A 17792-nucleotide genomic window follows, 5' to 3' on the forward strand; every position below is an offset into this window, starting at 1 on the left:
AAAGCTACTGTATTCAAGTATATAGTTCACTAAAATCTTAAGTAAAAATTATATGGAGAAAGAGCCCACAATAATTTATATATTAATCACACATAAATATGCTCAGTAAGGGTTTGAGGAAACTTGTAATTAAAAGTGTTTATGGTAAAAACAGGATTACAAACAAAACATGTGTAACAGGGGGCTAAAGTAATTATAGGTGTTAATTTAGCTATAGGGGTCCAAGGCAAAAGAAGAAATATTAATTCTTTTACTTCCCACTTATGTAACAAATCAATTCTACCACCCTACATCTTAATTGTCCACACTAGACCATTAGAAAGGATCTTTGGCTATTTTTTTAAATTTTAATTCATTTTTGTGGATAGTGTCTTCATAAGTGGAAGACAATAAATGCCTTCAATGCTTTCCAAGGATTTCGATATATTTTATGTGTATTTTTATCATTTGGATGCTTGAAAGTTAAGTATGTCATATTAAACAGTGGTTTTATAAGAAGAAATTTTATCAATAAGTAAATGTACTATAGTGCTAAAAATGGGCTTGGGAATCATGAAGATAAGGATTTAAATCATACTTCTGGTATTTAACAACTATAAGATATTGAAAACAGGGTGTTGTATGGAAGTACTGAATCCCTAAATTGCACAGCCAAAACTAGTATTACACTATATGTTAACTCACTAGAATTTAAATAAGAACTTTAAAAGAAGACAGTGATCATGGTACTTAACCTTTGAAATTTCAAACTAATTTCCTCATTGGTAAAATCCATAATAACATTTGGCTTATTTTGAAGATTAAATGATAAAAATTATATGAAGCGCCTCATACTAGGACATCACAGGCAACTTTCTCTTCTCTTTGTAAGCTAAAATAATATATCTTTCATGTGGCATATTAGTTGAATATTAGAGTTTATAAAATCTATAAATTGAGAGTTAGCAGGTCCATTCATTTTTGTACAGTATCAGTTGTCTTAGTTGATATCTTTAGAAGAGCTGGAGAGGATGATAGGACTGTTTCCTCTAATGAGAATTTAGAGTACAGATAGTATGTGTTTTACATTGAAAAATCTTAGTACTTTAACTATTAGGTCTTCAAGTAGCTAAGTCAATAAAACAAAATGAAACAAATTATAGAAAGTTAAAAAGTTTCCTTCTAGAAAGTTAGAGGGCTTGACTTCTGGCTTGGATAAAAAGTCACAGACTTTCCTTAGGTCTCTTACAACACTAAAATAGTGCCCAGATGAAGTCCAAGGGCATTGAACCACAGAGTGGTTAATTCTCATAAAACACCAGGAGTTGGGAGAAGATGATTAGAGGTTGGCTAGGATCCAGGCCAGTTCAGATCCTTTTCAAATAGGAATGTCATCTTCTAAACAATAATTCTGTGCTAGGCATCAACAGCCTGCATTCTCCTTTGATAACACATGATTAAGGCAAGAACTCAAGTCCCCTATCTTGGTGTAGCTCCTAAAAACACAAAACACTCTTCTTTGGAAGCTTTTGAGAGTAGAGATTATAAATGCTCTCTGTCTACCAGTACCAGTGGGTTCCTTCTAATAATCTGATAGGACACACCAGTACAGCTCAGCCTCAATGTGTAGTTTCTAGGCACTTGAGGCAATAATTGTACTACTTAAATTATTTTAACATTCTTTATTCTGAGTTAGTCTTCCTAAAATAACTGGACACTTGCTTTAGTGTTTTTCTCTTTTTTAATAATATGCCTTCTTTATCTTTATCTATTTTAAAAACTGGGGTAATTCAGAAGAATATGAGAAAGGTCTCTAAGGTAACCATTAATGTTTTGGGTTTTCCTTTCCAGTCTGTCTATTCTGTCTAGGCTACCTTAGTTTAAGTTTTAGTTTTGCAAAAAAGAAGAAAAATGCTGTAGTTTTGTTTCTGTTTCCAACTTAAACATTTTCACATAATTTAAATATCATTTTTGTTTTAATACAAAGTTGTCACAAATGTCATATTAATAAGTGCATAATGCCCCATCAAATTAGTGTGCCATGATTCTTTAATAATTCCCCTGCCATGAGCTAAGAATGAAAAACTGTTTCAAAAGATAATATCCAGTAATGGCAAAGATTAATAAAAATGGAATAATCTAATATACATTTTGCATGGAAAGTGATTTTTTAGAAACTATCAAGAGTCTTAAAAGTTTTCTTTCCCTTGTTCCCAGGAAACTATTTTAGTGAAATAAGCTAAAATGAAGAAAATATTTGTCACATTGCTATTAAACAAGAGTGTTTGTCGATTGCTTTCTAAAAGTCACACTAGCATTACAAGAGTAATGAAAGTAATTTCCTCTATACTGTCCATTATCCTTCCCCCCACCCTAACCATTTGAAAGCGTTAAAGCACATTGGTGGTTTCTCTTATGTTGTAAGGGAAAAATTTTTTACAGCAATTACCTCTGAACTGTCAGGATACCAGATGTATACCATCATTATTTGCTACAAGTAATTTCCAAATGGAATCAACTTTTAGGAGATGTTCCTAGAAAATAAAAGGTATTTTTGACAGAATTCACAACACCCCTGAAACAACAGATCCCGGACAACTGATGCTCCTTCAAAGTCTCTATCAAAATTTTATTTTCAGATTCAGAGTAGGGTGATATATGCATTTACAGTCAATCACATTTTATCCTAATACCAAATAGAAATATATCCTGTCTTACCCAACCCTTCCTACTCTCTTTGTAATGTATGCCTGCAAAGCCTAGTCAGCTTGGATTGGAATAGAACCCTCCTTTACATAGTCAAAAGACGTATAAACATCATATTATGCTGATGAATATGTTTTCACCATTGTAAACTGCAGTCATCATAGAAAGCAGCATAACCTATCGTCAAATGACTATCACAGAGAGAAATGCCAAAGCCTTAACCATAAACACAGCCTTGTTTAATTTTTTTTAATGTTTATTTATTTTGAGAGAGTGAGAGAGTGGGGAAGGGGAGAGAGAAAGGAGAGAGAGAATCCCTAGCAGGCTCTTGGCTGTCAGCACAGAGCCTGACACAGGGCTCCATCCCATGAACTGTGAAATAATGACCAGCGAGGAATCCAAGAGTAGGAAGCTTAACCAACTGAGACATTCAGGTGCCTCACACAGCCTTGATTAAAAACATTAACTGGGTGGGGGCGGGGGCTGAATCTAGGTGGCTCAGCTGGTTGAGCCTCCGACTCTTGATTTCGGCTCAGGTCATCTCACAGGTCATGAGATGGAGCCCCAGCTCATGCTCTGCACTAACAGCACAGATGGTGCCTTGGATTCTCTATCTCCCTCTCTCATTCCCAGTCTCTCCCTCTCTCTCACTTAAAATAAATAAATAAACATTAAAAAAAAAAAAAAAACACTAACTAGAAACTCATATATAGGATCAGTCTTTTTTTCCCCCCTCAGGGTGTTTTTTAGTTAGGTAGAAAACCTTGAGAATGAAAAGGTGTTTTCAAAATTATGTTCTTTGATTTATTTACTGTCAGCTACTAACATCTACTCTTCAAATTTTTTCAAATTAAAGTTATTTGCTCCATGCTCTATGAGGCACAACTCAGATGCTTGAGCTGATCTCAAATTCCTTTTTTGGAAAATATTGGCCCTAATCGCAAATTCAACAAATGGAAGAGAAAGGACTTTAATATGGACAGAAACAAAAAACAAGCTATTCTGTATGTAGTAGTATGTAGTTTGACTGCTTGTATATCTGAAATCTAAAGAATACAAAACTGAGTGCAATACACTCACACAGATGTCTCAACTCCAAGTGTCACAGAATGTTCAGTTTTGCATTGTCTACTATTCGATTACAGTCCTACATACAAGGGAAGCAGTAGTGGTATTCTGCAATAGCATTGGGGAGAAATGGTCTAAAAGGCCTTGCTATTCATGTGAGTTCTGCAGACAGCAACAGCAGCAGCATCTGAGAACATGTTAACAAATCAATTAGATTTGAATCAGTTAGAATCAATTAGAATCAATTCAGACCTACTAATTTAGAATCCTTTAGAGGGGTGCCTGGGTGGCTCAGTAAGTTAAGTGTCCAACTTCAGCTCAGATCATGATCTCATGGCTTGTGGGTTTGAGCCCCGCGTCTGGCTCTGTGCTGACAGCTCAGCCTGGAGCCTGCTTCGGATTCTGTGTCTCCCTCTCTCTATGCCCCTCCCCTGCTTGTGTTCTGTCTCTCTCTCTCAAAAATAAATAAACATTAAAAGAAATTTTAGAACCCTTCACAAATTTCCCCCATGTGATTTGTCTGTATACTAAAATTTGGAGGCACTCCACTAGACAGGTGGATTTTTTCCACATTGAACTTTAGGATCATCTGGAGAACATTATTTAAAAGATGTCTGATTCCCACTCCTTAGACAATTCACATAATTTGGAGAGGGCAATAGCATGTTGGTCAAAAAGAGCAGGTGCTTATGTGGCTCAGGCTCTTAAGCATCCGACTTTGGCTCAGGTCATGATTTCCTCATTCCTGGGTTCAAGCCCCACATCTGGTTCTCTGCTGTCAGCATAGGGCCTGCTGTGCAACCTCCAACTCCCTCTCTCTCTGCCATTCCCCCATTAGCAATCTCTCTAAACACTGAATAAACTAAAAATAAATAAAAGGGCAGGTGATATAAAGTCAGAAAATGCAGACTGGAATAGTCAATCACTCACTGTGTTTTTATATACATTTTACCTCTGTGAATTTCACTCTCAGAGAATTATAGTGATGATAAAATGAGTAATATGTGTGAATATATTAGTAAATTATAAAACCCTGAACTAATAATATTGTTAATAACTTCCATGAAATAAAATCAAATACATAGTTATTTTTAACAGATTAAGCATAAGCTTTCCAAAATGATGATATTCAAAGTGGAGTCTGTGGTTCCAAAGAACAGGAAATAATAGATGTTTGTTCAGATGCAAATAGTTCTTCCCTGCCTCAGAACTGTGTATCACTATCTCAGGAAATGGAATACAAGAGCCTATATTTTTAAAGAGCTGGTCAATGTAATTATTACACGTCTTCAATCCCTTCCTATATGTACCAGAAGAGAAATTCAAAACACTAAACTCAGAGCTCTTAGCACCACTCCAGCTAGTGTGGACACACTTGGTGCCCCTCCCCCAGTGATCTCTCACTGCACATGGTAATATGCACTGATGCGTTATGCTCACATGCAGTTTTCTCTTCTGGATTACTCCAGGTACAGAAAAATAAAATGGACAGGACGAACTGGACAGAGATTGAGTTCATTCTGCAGGGACTTTCTGAGTACCCCAAAGTGGAAAAACTCCTTTTCGTCATGTGCTTGATGATGTACCTGGTGATCCTGCTGGGGAACAGCACCTTGATCATACTAATTCTCCTGGATTCCCGCCTCCATAAGCCCATGTACTTCTTCCTTGGTAATCTTTCCCTCCTAGACATTTGTTACACATCCTCCTTTACCCCCTCAGTGTTGATTCACTTCCTATCAAAGAAAAAAAACATCTCCTTCACTAGGTGTGTTGTTCAGATGTCTGTCTCCTACACTATGGGGTCCACCGAGTGCGTGCTTCTAGCAGTGATGGCATATGACCGTTACGTGGCCATCTGTAACCCTCTGAGATACCCCATCATCATGAGCAAGGCACTTTGCATTCAGATGGCAGCCCTCTCCTGGGGACTGGGCTTTCTCAATTCACTGACAGAAACTATACTTGCAATACGGTTGCCCTTTTGTAGAAAAAATGTCATTAACCAATTTGTTTGTGAAATATTGGCCTTTGTCAAGCTGGCTTGCGCAGATATTTCCTTGAATGAGATTGCTATAATGTTGGGCAATGTAATATTTTTGTTTTCTCCATTATTGTTAATTTGTATCTCCTACATTTTCATCCTTTCTACTGTACTAAGAATCAATTCAGCAGAAGGAAGAAAAAAGGCCTTTTCTACCTGTTCAGCCCACTTAACAGTAGTGACTGTGTTTTATGGGACAATCCTCTTCACATATATGAAGCCAAAGTCCAAAGACTCTGCTTTTGACAAACTGATTACTCTATTCTATGGAGTAGTCACTCCCATGCTCAATCCTATCATCTATAGCCTGAGGAATACAGAGGTGCTTGGAGCTATGAGAAAATTGATGAGGAGACACTGGTTCTGGAGAAAAGGATGAAAACCTTATACCTTTGAGTTCATGCACAAAATAAGCTCATAGATTTGAGACAAAAGCTTTTCATATAAAGAGAACAATAAAGATTGTATGTCAAATTACAGAATTTAGGAGTTGGAAGAAATTTGAAGACAATAACTTCACCTTTTATGAAAATGACTGTTATAAAAATGTAGACACTACTGGTATAAGAAGTGAGCAAACCTTAAGAAATAAGAAAAATTAAATTAAGCTTTTCCAAGAAAATCCAGTACAGATCTTCTTCAACTGATAGGGTTATATCCTGATAAACCCATTGAAAGTTGAAAATATCATTAAGTCAAAAATGTCTTCAATACACCTAATTCACTGAACATCAGAGTTTAGCCTAGCCTACATTGAACATGCTCAGAACACTTACATTAGCCTATAATTGGTCAAAACCATCTCATACAAAGAATGTTGCAATAAAGTGTTGAATATTTCATATAACTTATTTGAGTACTGTACTGAAACTTAAAAACAGAATGGTTGTATGGGTATGGGATGGTTGTGAGTGAATCAGCTGTTTACTCTCATGATCATGTGGCTCAGACTGGAAGTTGGGGCCACTGCCACTGCTTAGCGCAACAAGAAATTATCATACCACATGTTACTAGCCCAGGAAAAGACCACATTTCAAATTTTAAAGTGTGGTTTCTACTGAATGCATATCATTTTCATATCATCATGAAGACAAAATATCCTAAGTCAAACCATTTTAACGCATGACCATCTGTATGTAGGTCTACTGAACAAGTAAAACACATATTTTTCAGTTCCCTTTCGAGAGAACTACTTGAGTTTTTCTGCTTGTTTGTCTGTTTGTTTATTACTGGTTTTTGTTTTACCCAAGGATTTGACTGACTCCAACCTAATTTTTCAGGTACATATTTCCCCTTCTTCTTCCCTTCCTCATGTTTCTCCCATGTTTGCACATGCTGTGCTACACTATTACTTCTCCAATTACATCATGTTCTTTACACCTAAAGACAATTGCATATGCCACTTCATCCCCATAATCACATTTCTCTTTCGATGGTAACAGCCTAGCAATCGCATTAAACACAATTCAAGTGTGAGATCTTCTACAAATCCTTTGAAACTCTACTGGGTTAGTTATTCCCTCCTCTATGCTGCCCTGAACTTTATCTCTGTTATGGCTATTTTCCTTTTATACTATAATCATTTGTTCATTTCTGAAATCTACCCAATGGCAGAACTCAATGTTCTCTGTATGAAGTCTAATGTAAAATAAATTTATTTTAGGCAGTAGGCAGTAATTAACTATTGGATAAACATTTTTATTTATTTATTTATTTTTTTTCAACGTTTATTTATTTTTGGGACAGAGAGAGACAGAGCATGAACGGGGGAGGGGCAGAGAGAGAGGGAGACACAGAATCGGAAACAGGCTCCAGGCTCCGAGCCATCAGCCCAGAGCCTGACGCGGGGCTCGAACTCACGGACCGTGAGATCGTGACCTGGCTGAAGTCGGACGCTTAACCGACTGCGCCACCCAGGCGCCCCTGGATAAACATTTTTAAAGAATAGTAGAATATAATCCAAGTGCAATATAATATAGGGAAATATGAGAACTTGAATTTATGTATTATTTCACGGACTAAAGAACATATCCAAAAGCTTTGGGTAAAATATCAGCTAATTTTAAATGCAGACTTATACATTTGATTGATAAATATACTGAAGAGGTCATTTGGGCTGGGTAAGGCAAAAATCATATCAGTGTATAATTATTCTGTAATAAGCAATTGCTGGGAAAAATATATCAATTGGATAAATCCTTAGGAATACTGACAATTTTACTCTTTCAGAAGCAATAGTCTCATTTTAAATATTTCCTTTCAAAAAAATCCCCTTGAAATTGCTAGTAAGTAGTAATTGTTTTATTTTTTATGTGATATCATAACATGTATTTATACGTAATACAGGTGAGCTGCCTGGTACAGTGCCACAACCTGAGCTGGATAGGGGAGAGCGGCTCTGCTCAAGAGCCACCCAGCAAAGGTTTCAACAACCCAACAGAGTTCAGGAGGGAATCCCTGGTTGTTTTGTTCAGCAGGATGTTTGGACCTGATGGAATAAGTAAAATGTCAACATGAAAGGGAGGCCCAGTGCAAGTTGTCAGAACCCAGTAGAATCAAGAGGACACCACACAGGGAATGATTCAGCTCAGACAATCAGAGAAAGGGTGAAGGAGAGAGAAAGAGATAGCTTGAGGTATTATATGCTTATATCCCTAAAAACTACCAGAATGTCAGTTCTAGGTGTATAACACATTCATAGATATTGCTCAATACATTTGAAATAATAGGTAAATTGAAACTAACTGGAGCTAGGGTCTAGTCCAAAAAAAATATCAAAAAATTGACTCTCAAAGTGATAAGGCTATCATCATAGCTAATTGTCAGGTGGTCTTTGGGAATTAGCAAATACGAATTTTTAAATAATTATTATAAATATATTAAATTATTCCCAGAGCACCTGGGTGGCTTGAGCGCCCAGCTTCAGTTCAGGTCATGATCTCACGGTTCATGGATACCAGTCCCCTGTCAGGCTCTGTGCTGACAGCTCAGAGCCTGGAGCCTGCTTCAGATTCCGTGTCTCCCTCTCTATCTGCCCTTCTCCCACTCACACTGTTTCTCTCTTTATCTCAAAAATAAATATTAAAATTTTTTAAATAAATTATTCCCATTTCATAAACAAGGAAATTAAATTCGGATATTCAAGAAATTGCCTAAGATCAGGGAGCCTGGGTAATTCATTGATTTAAAGGTCCAGCTCTTAATTTTGGCTCAGGACATGATCTCATGGTTTATGGGATCAAGTCCCACATTGTGTGTGTGTGTGTGTGTGTGTGTGTGTGTGTGTGTGTGTGTGTGTGCTGGGGGAGGGGGAGGTGATCAGGGCAAAGCCTGTTTGGGATTGTCTCTTTCCCTGTCTCTCTGCCCTCCCCTGCTTGAGGGCATGTGCACACATTCTCCCTCTCTCAAAATAAATGAATAAACATTAAAAAAAAAGAAATCTCCTAAAATTACTAAGATTATACAGAAACAAAAAAATGTAAATTTTTTAAATTTAAATTCTAGTTAACTAACATATAGTATAGTATTGGTTTCAGAAGTTGAATTTAGTGATTCTAGTAATTATATATAACACCTAGTGCTCATTCCAACAAGAGCCCTCCTTAATACCCATCACCCATTGAGTCCATCCCCCATCCACCTCCCTTCCAGCAACCCTCAGTTTCTTCTATGTATTTCAGAGTCTCTTATGGTTTCTCTCTCTCTCTGTTTCATCTCATTTTTTTTTCTTCTCTTCCCCTATGTTCATCTGTTTTGTTTCTTAAATTCCACATATAGGTGAAATCATATGATATTTATGTTTCTCAGTCTGACTTATTTTGCTTAGCATAACATACTTTAGTTCCAAACACATTGTTGCAAAAGGCAAGATTTCATACTTTCTGATCACCGAGTAGTATTCCAGTGTGTGTGTGTGTGTGTGTGTGTGTGTGTGTGTGTGTGTGTGTACACCATTCTCTTCTTTATCCATTCATCAGTCAGTGGACATTTGGGATTATCCATAATTTGGCTATTGTTGATAGTGTTGGTAAAAACGTTGGGATGCATGTGTTCATCAAATCAGCATTTTGTATCCTTTGGAAAACTTACTCTAGATCCCAAGTGTACTATACTTTCATTTTTACCACAGCTGTGATCAATAACAGGAAAATATAGCCAACTATTTTATAGGCAACTGTCCTAAATTTCTCACTAGACAACATCATCCACACCAAGGGCTCAATTTCCATCTCTGTGCAAAAGATTTCCCAACATGTATAGCTTTAGACCTGATTTCTTGCCCAGATTTCACAAATCTGTCTTCACCTGTAAGTCTAACCATCAATGCACAGCCAACCAGTCAACCGACTTACATCCCTAACTTTGTGAAGTCATCATCCTTAGGCATCTCCTCTCATCCAGTCAAGGGCTGCATCAGAGTTCTTTACTTACACCAATGGACCAATCATCTTTGATGACTGTTCATTCATATCTGAGAAATCAAATCCAGCCCTACAGCCCTGTAATCCCATATTCATCCTATCTTCTTCATCTGACTGCTTTCAGGATCCAAGGCATAACATCAATTTTATAGACTCTGGTGACAGCTTCATGATAAAAAGCAGTTTTGCACACTGACCTCACATTTAGTCATCTGGTCCAGAAAGGACATACAAATGTTACAAACACGGATGAGTGTACATTTTTTAATTCCTTGTATATTGTGGTTTATATTATAAGATATGTTCATGTATTTCACTACTTCACACCATTTTAGTGGGTTTGGGGTACTGTATATTTTATAATACAAATATATTATGTATTTTGTTTCTAAAATGCTTATGGCTTCATTTCACCCTTGAATTAAAAGATATAGGTCTTAGCGGATATCACAGTAAAAAAGGGAAGGTCCTTGTAGTTTCACTGAAACATCCTGCAGCTTCTTTGAATTTACTAAATAATGTCAACACTCGAAGACCAACAACAAACTGCTAAACTGTCTGTTATTTTTTCCAGACTAGCATTCCTCTACCCCATTTCTATTCAGTATACATTTGTGCAGACCTTCTCCATTTGTACATAGACATTCACATCACACACATCCATCTGCATGCACAAATATTTCCACACATGTAAAACATAGTCACACTTTGTAGAATATGCAATTACTTCCAAAAAATTTAGCAATGCTGAAAAAGAGGTTGTACTAGTTTTCTAACGCTACCACAACAAAATAGCAGAGACTTGACTGGCTGAACAACAGAAATTGACTTGCTCATAGTTCTGGAGGATAGAAGACCAAGATTAAAGTGTTGGCAGATTTGATTTCTTCTGAGGCCTCTCCCTGGCTTTCAGATAGCCGCTTTCTTGCTATGTCCTTGCTTCTGTGTGTGAGCAACACTCGTGTACTCATGTGTGTCTAAATTTCTTAAATATTTTCTCATAATGACACAACTCGAACTGTATGAGGGCCCACACTGATAGCCTCGCTTTAACTTAATCATCACTTTAAAGGCCTTATCTCCAAAAGTAGATACATTCTGAGGTACTGGGGATTAGAGCTTCAACATAAGTTTTGCAGGGACACAACTCAGCCTAAAACAGAGGTTAATAATAAACTATCTAAAAAGTCTACTATAGTTTTTACATTTGTATATTACATGCACATAATTTTGAATACTAACAATACACTAACTTAATGTTTAAAGCTATACTTACATTCTATCACCCAAAACAAAATATTGAAATTTGTCACCATGAGCCCTTTTTATGTAAGATTTCAGATATGCTTATGTAACATATGTCTATATTATCTTAGAGCTTCAGCAGTCAGTCAAGGAGGAAACTTAGGAAATCACACATCTTATTTAAAATGAGTGTCTTCCCCTCTTAGTCCAATGTTCTGGTGCGTATTGAACACGTCAATACATCCCTTAGACTAATGTTATGATTTGCTCTGGGGGATTAAAAAAGCACACAGAGGGTTCCTAATCAGCAATTTTTTCACAGCTACTTTTACCTCTTTGTTCCGTAAACTATAAATGATAGGATTCAACATGGGGGTTAATCCAGCATATACCAAAGCCATAAATTTGTCTGTTTCCTGTGAATCTACAGCGGAGGGCTTCAGGTACATGGAGAGAGCTGTCCCATAGAACAAAACCACCACAGTCAGGTGGGCTGCGCATGTTGAAAAGGCTTTGCTTCCACCATCCGCTGAGCTGATTCTCAGGATGCTGCAGAGAATGAATGCGTAAGAGACACAAATGAGGAGCATCGGCATAGGAAGAAGAAGTACGCTGATCACCAGCATGATCAACTGCACCCTGGAAGTATCCACACAAACTAGTTTCAAGACAGCCAGAATTTCACAAGTGAAGTGATTGATGATGCTACTTCCACAGACAGACAGCTGCAGCACAGATACTGTTTCCACCAGGGCGGTGAGGCAGCCTGTCATCCAGGAGCCAGCGGCAATCTGCACACAAGCCCTCTTGTTCATGATGATGGGGTATCTCAGAGGGTTGCAGATGGCCACATACCGGTCATACGCCATCGTGGACAGGAGCACACACTCAGTGGAGCCCATGGCAAGAGAAAAGTACATCTGAGCGGCACATCCTGAGAATGAGATGGTGTTTTTCCCTGAAACAAAGTTTGTCAGCATTGGAGTGAGAGCAGAAGAGGTGTACCAGATGTCTAAAAAGGAGAGGTTGCTGAGGAAGAAGTACATGGGTTTGTGTAGGTGGGAATCCAGGATGGTGATGGACATCAGAATGATATTACCCAGCAGGGTGGTCAGGTACATCAGCAAGCACAGCACAAATATGATGACCTCAACTTTGGGGTAACGAGAAAACCCCAGGAAAATAAAATTGGAAATGACTGTCAAGTTTGCCTTGACCATTTTATGCCTCTTTGTTTATCTGTAGTAGTGAATAAAAATATACATTGTATATATATGAAAATCAAATTCTACCATCTTTCAAGGGGATTAGTTAGGGGTACTTTAAAAGGATCATTATTCTGGCAATACCATGCTAATTATTCACTCATTCATTCATTTGTTGAATATACTACAAGTCACTGAAGATCTCTTTGAATTACCTAAAAAGCTACTCTTGGGCAGCTCAGAATAAAATATCACACAGTCAAGTAAAGAAATAAATACAATTAACATCATATACATACACCCTCGGGTACCATGAGAACACAGAGGGTAAGAATCTTAGCTCTGTGTTAGGAACACCGGTCAGTGAGACATTGTGACACTTAGTTTAATCAAAAAAGGCATTAGACCTGGGGCGCATGGGTGGCTCAGTGGTTGAGCATCAAACCTGGATTTGGCTCAGGTCATGATCCCATGGTCAAGCCCTGCACAGGTTCAGTTCAAGCCCCATGTCAGGCTCCACACTTGCAGTGCAGAGACTGCTTGGGATTCTCTCTCGTTCTCTCACTCTCTCATCTCTCATCTGCTCACATTCTCTCTCTCTCAAAATGAATAAACAAACTTTTAAAAAAATGCATTATACCTAATCGAGTTAAGGACCACAGGAGGCTTGCTGGGGAAAGAAAAGAAATTTTGTAAAACGTTACGTGGAGAAAGGATTTAGTTGCATTTCATAAACCTGCTAATTATGTGTTGTAACACATGGATATGCGGTACACTATAAACAGAAGATAAACCTGTGTCCAATCACTATCGCACTACCTGATTTCCATTTCCAAGAAGGCATTTTTGAATATGGAATCATCCTGAGCCCACGCTTTCTTAGAAACAAACTGATTTTCAAAGTTCAGGATTTTATAATGCAATTCTAATTACTTGTGATGTATCTCACAATTAGTCACATATGGGAACATGTTTAAAAACCACTGTCCTATAAGTAGAGTTCAAATGCAATCAATCACACACACTCAAGCCTCACATCCTCATCACTGCCTACTTCTCCAACCTCATCTTCCAACACTCCAGCTCCAGACTCTGGTCTGAAACAACAACCAGCTTGTCATTTCTCATACTTATCATGCCATTTTATATTTTTATGTCTATAACCAACAGTTCATCTACATGCTGTTACCTTTCTCACCAACTCCAGTCTTGTTTTTCATGAATATTTATCCAGTCATCAAAACTGTATGCCACTGTCTCAAGTACAGCTTCGTTCTTTATATATACCTACATTACTCAAGTATATTACACTGAACAATAGCCATATGTGCACATCCCATTGGCTCCCACCCCTGGTACAACTGAGCTTCTCCAGATCTTGTTCCCCATAATACAGGCAAAGAATAACTTACATTCAAGATTTTTAATAACACACCACTCCCTTGAACATGGACAATGTTTGGTACATATTCAAATAAGAACATTTTCACTATTGGTCCCTGTGCCAACTTAAAAGCCTAAGATTCCTCAACTGCTCATTTAGATCTGCACCCTTATCTGTAACATTAAAGAAACCAGTTCATTTAAGAAACAAAGACGATGAACTCTTAGCTTTAAATATTTGACATAGAGTGAGGTGGGGAAGGCAATGACCATTTGTACTCTTAGGAGAGGTTGAGGTGTTCCCCAATCATCTTCTGTAGGGTTTTAGACCACTGTCCTCTGAATGTAAGAATTGGACTCTAAATCCAACCATGCTACTTACTGGTGTGCATAATCAGGCAAATCACTTGGCCTCTTTGAAATCAGTTTGTTTGGGGTTTTTTTGTAATCTATACAGGAAGATGACAATTCCTAGATTAATTTAAAATTCTTTTTCCACCACCCAATTCCATGGCCTCTCTAATATTTCAGAACATCACAAAACGTTTATGATTTCATCATCTCCCTGCTTTTCTTTCAGAGCTATACCTGCCTATGCTAACCCAGTGCTGGTTCACACTGGCTCAGGTAAAAAACTTAGTACTTCTTCATAATCTATTAAAATGTCAACCTCCAATCCATAGGTGAATAGGAAACACCTGACTGATTATTTCCAGAAAGGTGATTGTTAAAGGTTTCTGCTTTTTAAAGTTCATTTGGGTCAGCACACACCATGCTTCTACTGAGGGCTTCTCTAGTGGTCTTTCCCCACTCAGCACCCAGTTTTCCTACTCTAGCTCTTGCTCTTCTTGCTTTCTCTTCTTTCTTCACTACTGTCTGGTCTTTTCTTATAAATAAAATAATGATGTCTTTTTCTCATGCAGATTGGGTCCCTATTCTTTCCCTTATCCTTCCTTTACAATGCTTGTAAGAGTCTCACCTATCCTAAGTTATTTTATTGAGATACTTTCCCTAAAATGACTTCAGATGCCAGGGCTAAGATAGCCAAGTGTTTTCCAACAATCTCTTCCCTTTTCCTTCCCAAATGTCAGAGCCAGAACAAATCAGAGTTCTACCCCAACATTCTAATTTTAAAGCTGATGGATGCTTGAAGGAGTTTAATGACTTGTCTGAGATAAATGAGAAACTCAAAAGCAAATCGAAAACTTCCGTCCCACATTTTGGGCTCATTTCAACTCAATATTTTCCTTATCAACAAGTACTTCTTTTAAAAGTAAATATCTGGTCTCCTGTTCTGGTCTCCTGGCCTAGCTGAGACCCATGAATCGGTTTTATAAATCGGAGGATACAGAAAGAGATGGATAAGGTCTGCTCTCATTTACCTCAGCACATGTGATCAGTATCTTCCTCTTTGACTAATGTATGCTTCACTATTTAAAGTTGATCTCCAGCATGGTCTTGCTTGTGAATCTTTGTGCAGTGCTCAGAAAAGTAAAAGAATCTGAATTTTGTAATTATGGTAATTCTCCATGAAAACTGTATTAGAGTGGGTTATGCAGAGGTATTTTTATTCAGAAATTGCAATGAAAAAGGATATGGATGCTCTTGGTTTGCAAAAAATCAAGCCAGATCTTTCCTCATTCACAAATTCTCAACATACAGAGCTTTTGGTAAAAATATAAAAATAACTGCCTAAGGAAAATAATGACAAAGATTTTTTTCTGCCAAAATCACCACCTATGCTCTGCTCTCTAAACCTTCCAAAGGGTTATCCCTAGATCTAAGACTACTAAAGTCTCCTGTTGCTATCAGGGACTTTCCAACTCCCTTAACAATTTAATGCTGTGATTCTGGAACATAAAGAAGTTAAGAAACTTTCTAGTTCTCCAGGGTTTGATTCTCCAAGTTCTATGTACTAATTGGGAACCAAAAAATGAGGTGAAAAAAATTTTAATTAATTCAAGTTATCTGGGCCCATAAAACACTTGATTGCTGAGCAGCCTTTGTGCAAGTAGAATTGTAGGAGACTATTTGCCTCCTGCATTCCTTCTGCAGATTGCCCTCGAATTACATAGCAAATACTGCAATTAAAAACTATAGAAATGCCTTCCTACAGGGCCTCTGAGCTTGTAAAGTAACTGAATTATTTTCAGAAATCTCTCCAAATATTTCAGTTATATGAAAAACAGAAGACAAAACATCCTTACTGAGCTTTTAAATGGCCACAGAATAAAGGGAGAACATTGATCAATCAGATAACTGACTACTATCAAATGCCCCTTGAAGACCCTGAGTTTTTAGCACAATGATTGTGATTTTATAAAGATTATATAACAGTCTTTGAAGTAACAGTGCATTGGAATGAGTACCAAACTTAAAGAGTTGTGAATTAAACCTCAGCTCGACTATTGGTGAGCTAAGTGATCTTATACAATTGTGGTATATTAATTATATTAATGACCCCAATTCTTCACTCTTTCCTAGGCTTGCCTACTCTGATTTGGTCCTACACATGTGGCTTGATTTGATCACTGCAGCATTAAGAAATATAATGCAGGTTGGGGGAAGATGGCGGCGTAGGAGGACGCTGGGCTCACCGCGCGTCCTGCTGATCACTTAGATTCCACTTACACCTGCCTAAATAACCCAGAAAACCACCAGAGGATTAGCAGAACGGAGTCGCCGGAGCCAAGCGCAGACCAGAGGCCCACGGAAGAGGGTAGGAAGGGCGGCGAGGCGGTGCGCGCTCCACGGACTGGCGGGAGGGAGCCGGGGCGGAGGGGCGGCTCGCCGGCCAAGCAGAGCCCCCGAGTCTGGCTTGCAAAAAGCGGAGGGGCCTGACGGACTGTGTTCCGACAGCAAGCGCGACTTAGCGTCTGGGAGGTCATAAGTTAACAGCTCTGCTCAGAAAGCGGGAAGGCTGGAGGACAAAGGGAAGGAGAGCTGCTGAGCCCCCGGACGACAGAGCTCAGTTTGGTGGGGAACAAAGGCGCTCGCCAGCGCCATCTCCTCCGCCTATCCCCCAGCCAAAATCCCAAAGAGAACCAGTTCCTGCCAGGGAACTTGCTCGCTCCGCGCAAACACCCAACTCTGCGCTTCTGCGGAGCCAAACCTCCGGCAGCGGATCTGACTCCCTCCTGCTGCCACAGGGCCCCTCCTGAAGAGGATCACCTAAGGAGAAGCAAGCTAAGCCTGCCCCTCCTGCCCCTGTGCACCTTGCCTACCCACCCCAGCTAAGACGCCAGATCCCCAGCATCACAAGCCTGGCAGTGTGCAAGTAGCCCAGACAGGCCACCCCACCCCACAGTGAATCCCGCCCCTAGGAGAGGGGAATAGAAGGCACACACCAGTCTGACTGTGGACACAGCGGTGGGCTGGGGGCAGACATCAGGTCTGACTGCGGCTCCGCCCACCAACTCCAGTTATACACCACAGCACAGGGGAAGTGCCCTGCAGGTCCTCACCACGCCAGGGACTATCCAAAATGACCAAGCGGAAGAATTCCCCTCAGAAGAATCTCCAGGAAATAACAACAGCTAATGAGCTGATCAAAAAGGATTTAAATAATATAACAGAAAGTGAATTTAGAATAATAGTCATAAAATTAATCGCTGGGCTTGAAAAGAGTATAGCTGACAGCAGAGAATCTCTTGCTACAGAGATCAAGGGACTAAGGGACAGTCACGAGGAGCTGAAAAACGCTTTAAACGAAATGCATAACAAAATGGAAACCACCACGGC

The 17792-nt window shown here is 38.8% G+C and overlaps 2 protein-coding genes and 1 long non-coding RNA gene across 3 annotated transcripts in view; 1 reads left to right on the forward strand and 2 right to left on the reverse strand.

The window, feature by feature from the left end:
- Positions 1 to 17792, reverse strand: part of LOC147574954 (uncharacterized) — a 641937-nt gene that overhangs the window by 454836 nt on the left and 169309 nt on the right. The gene's annotated exons all lie outside the window — the stretch shown is intronic.
- LOC147574960 (olfactory receptor 13C7-like) lies at positions 5229 to 6176 on the forward strand. Its single transcript, XM_086684705.1, has one exon. The coding sequence runs from the start codon at positions 5238 to 5240 to the stop codon at positions 6174 to 6176; it is 939 nt and encodes a 312-aa protein (XP_086540831.1). The 5' UTR covers positions 5229 to 5237.
- Positions 11685 to 12710, reverse strand: LOC147574961 (olfactory receptor 13F1-like). Its single transcript, XM_086684706.1, has one exon. The coding sequence runs from the start codon at positions 12681 to 12683 to the stop codon at positions 11721 to 11723; it is 963 nt and encodes a 320-aa protein (XP_086540832.1). The 5' UTR covers positions 12684 to 12710; the 3' UTR covers positions 11685 to 11720.

Source organism: Puma concolor, chromosome D4 (genome assembly GCF_028749965.1).
Source record: "Puma concolor isolate L17-30 chromosome D4, mPumCon1.1.hap2, whole genome shotgun sequence".
NCBI classification, from domain to species: Eukaryota; Metazoa; Chordata; class Mammalia; order Carnivora; family Felidae; genus Puma; species Puma concolor.

Coding starts and splice junctions, on each gene's coding strand:
- LOC147574960 (XM_086684705.1), top strand. CDS start 5,238: ATGGACAGGACGAACTGGACAGAGATTGAGTTCATTCTGCAGGGACTT.
- LOC147574961 (XM_086684706.1), bottom strand. CDS start 12,683: ATGGTCAAGGCAAACTTGACAGTCATTTCCAATTTTATTTTCCTGGGG.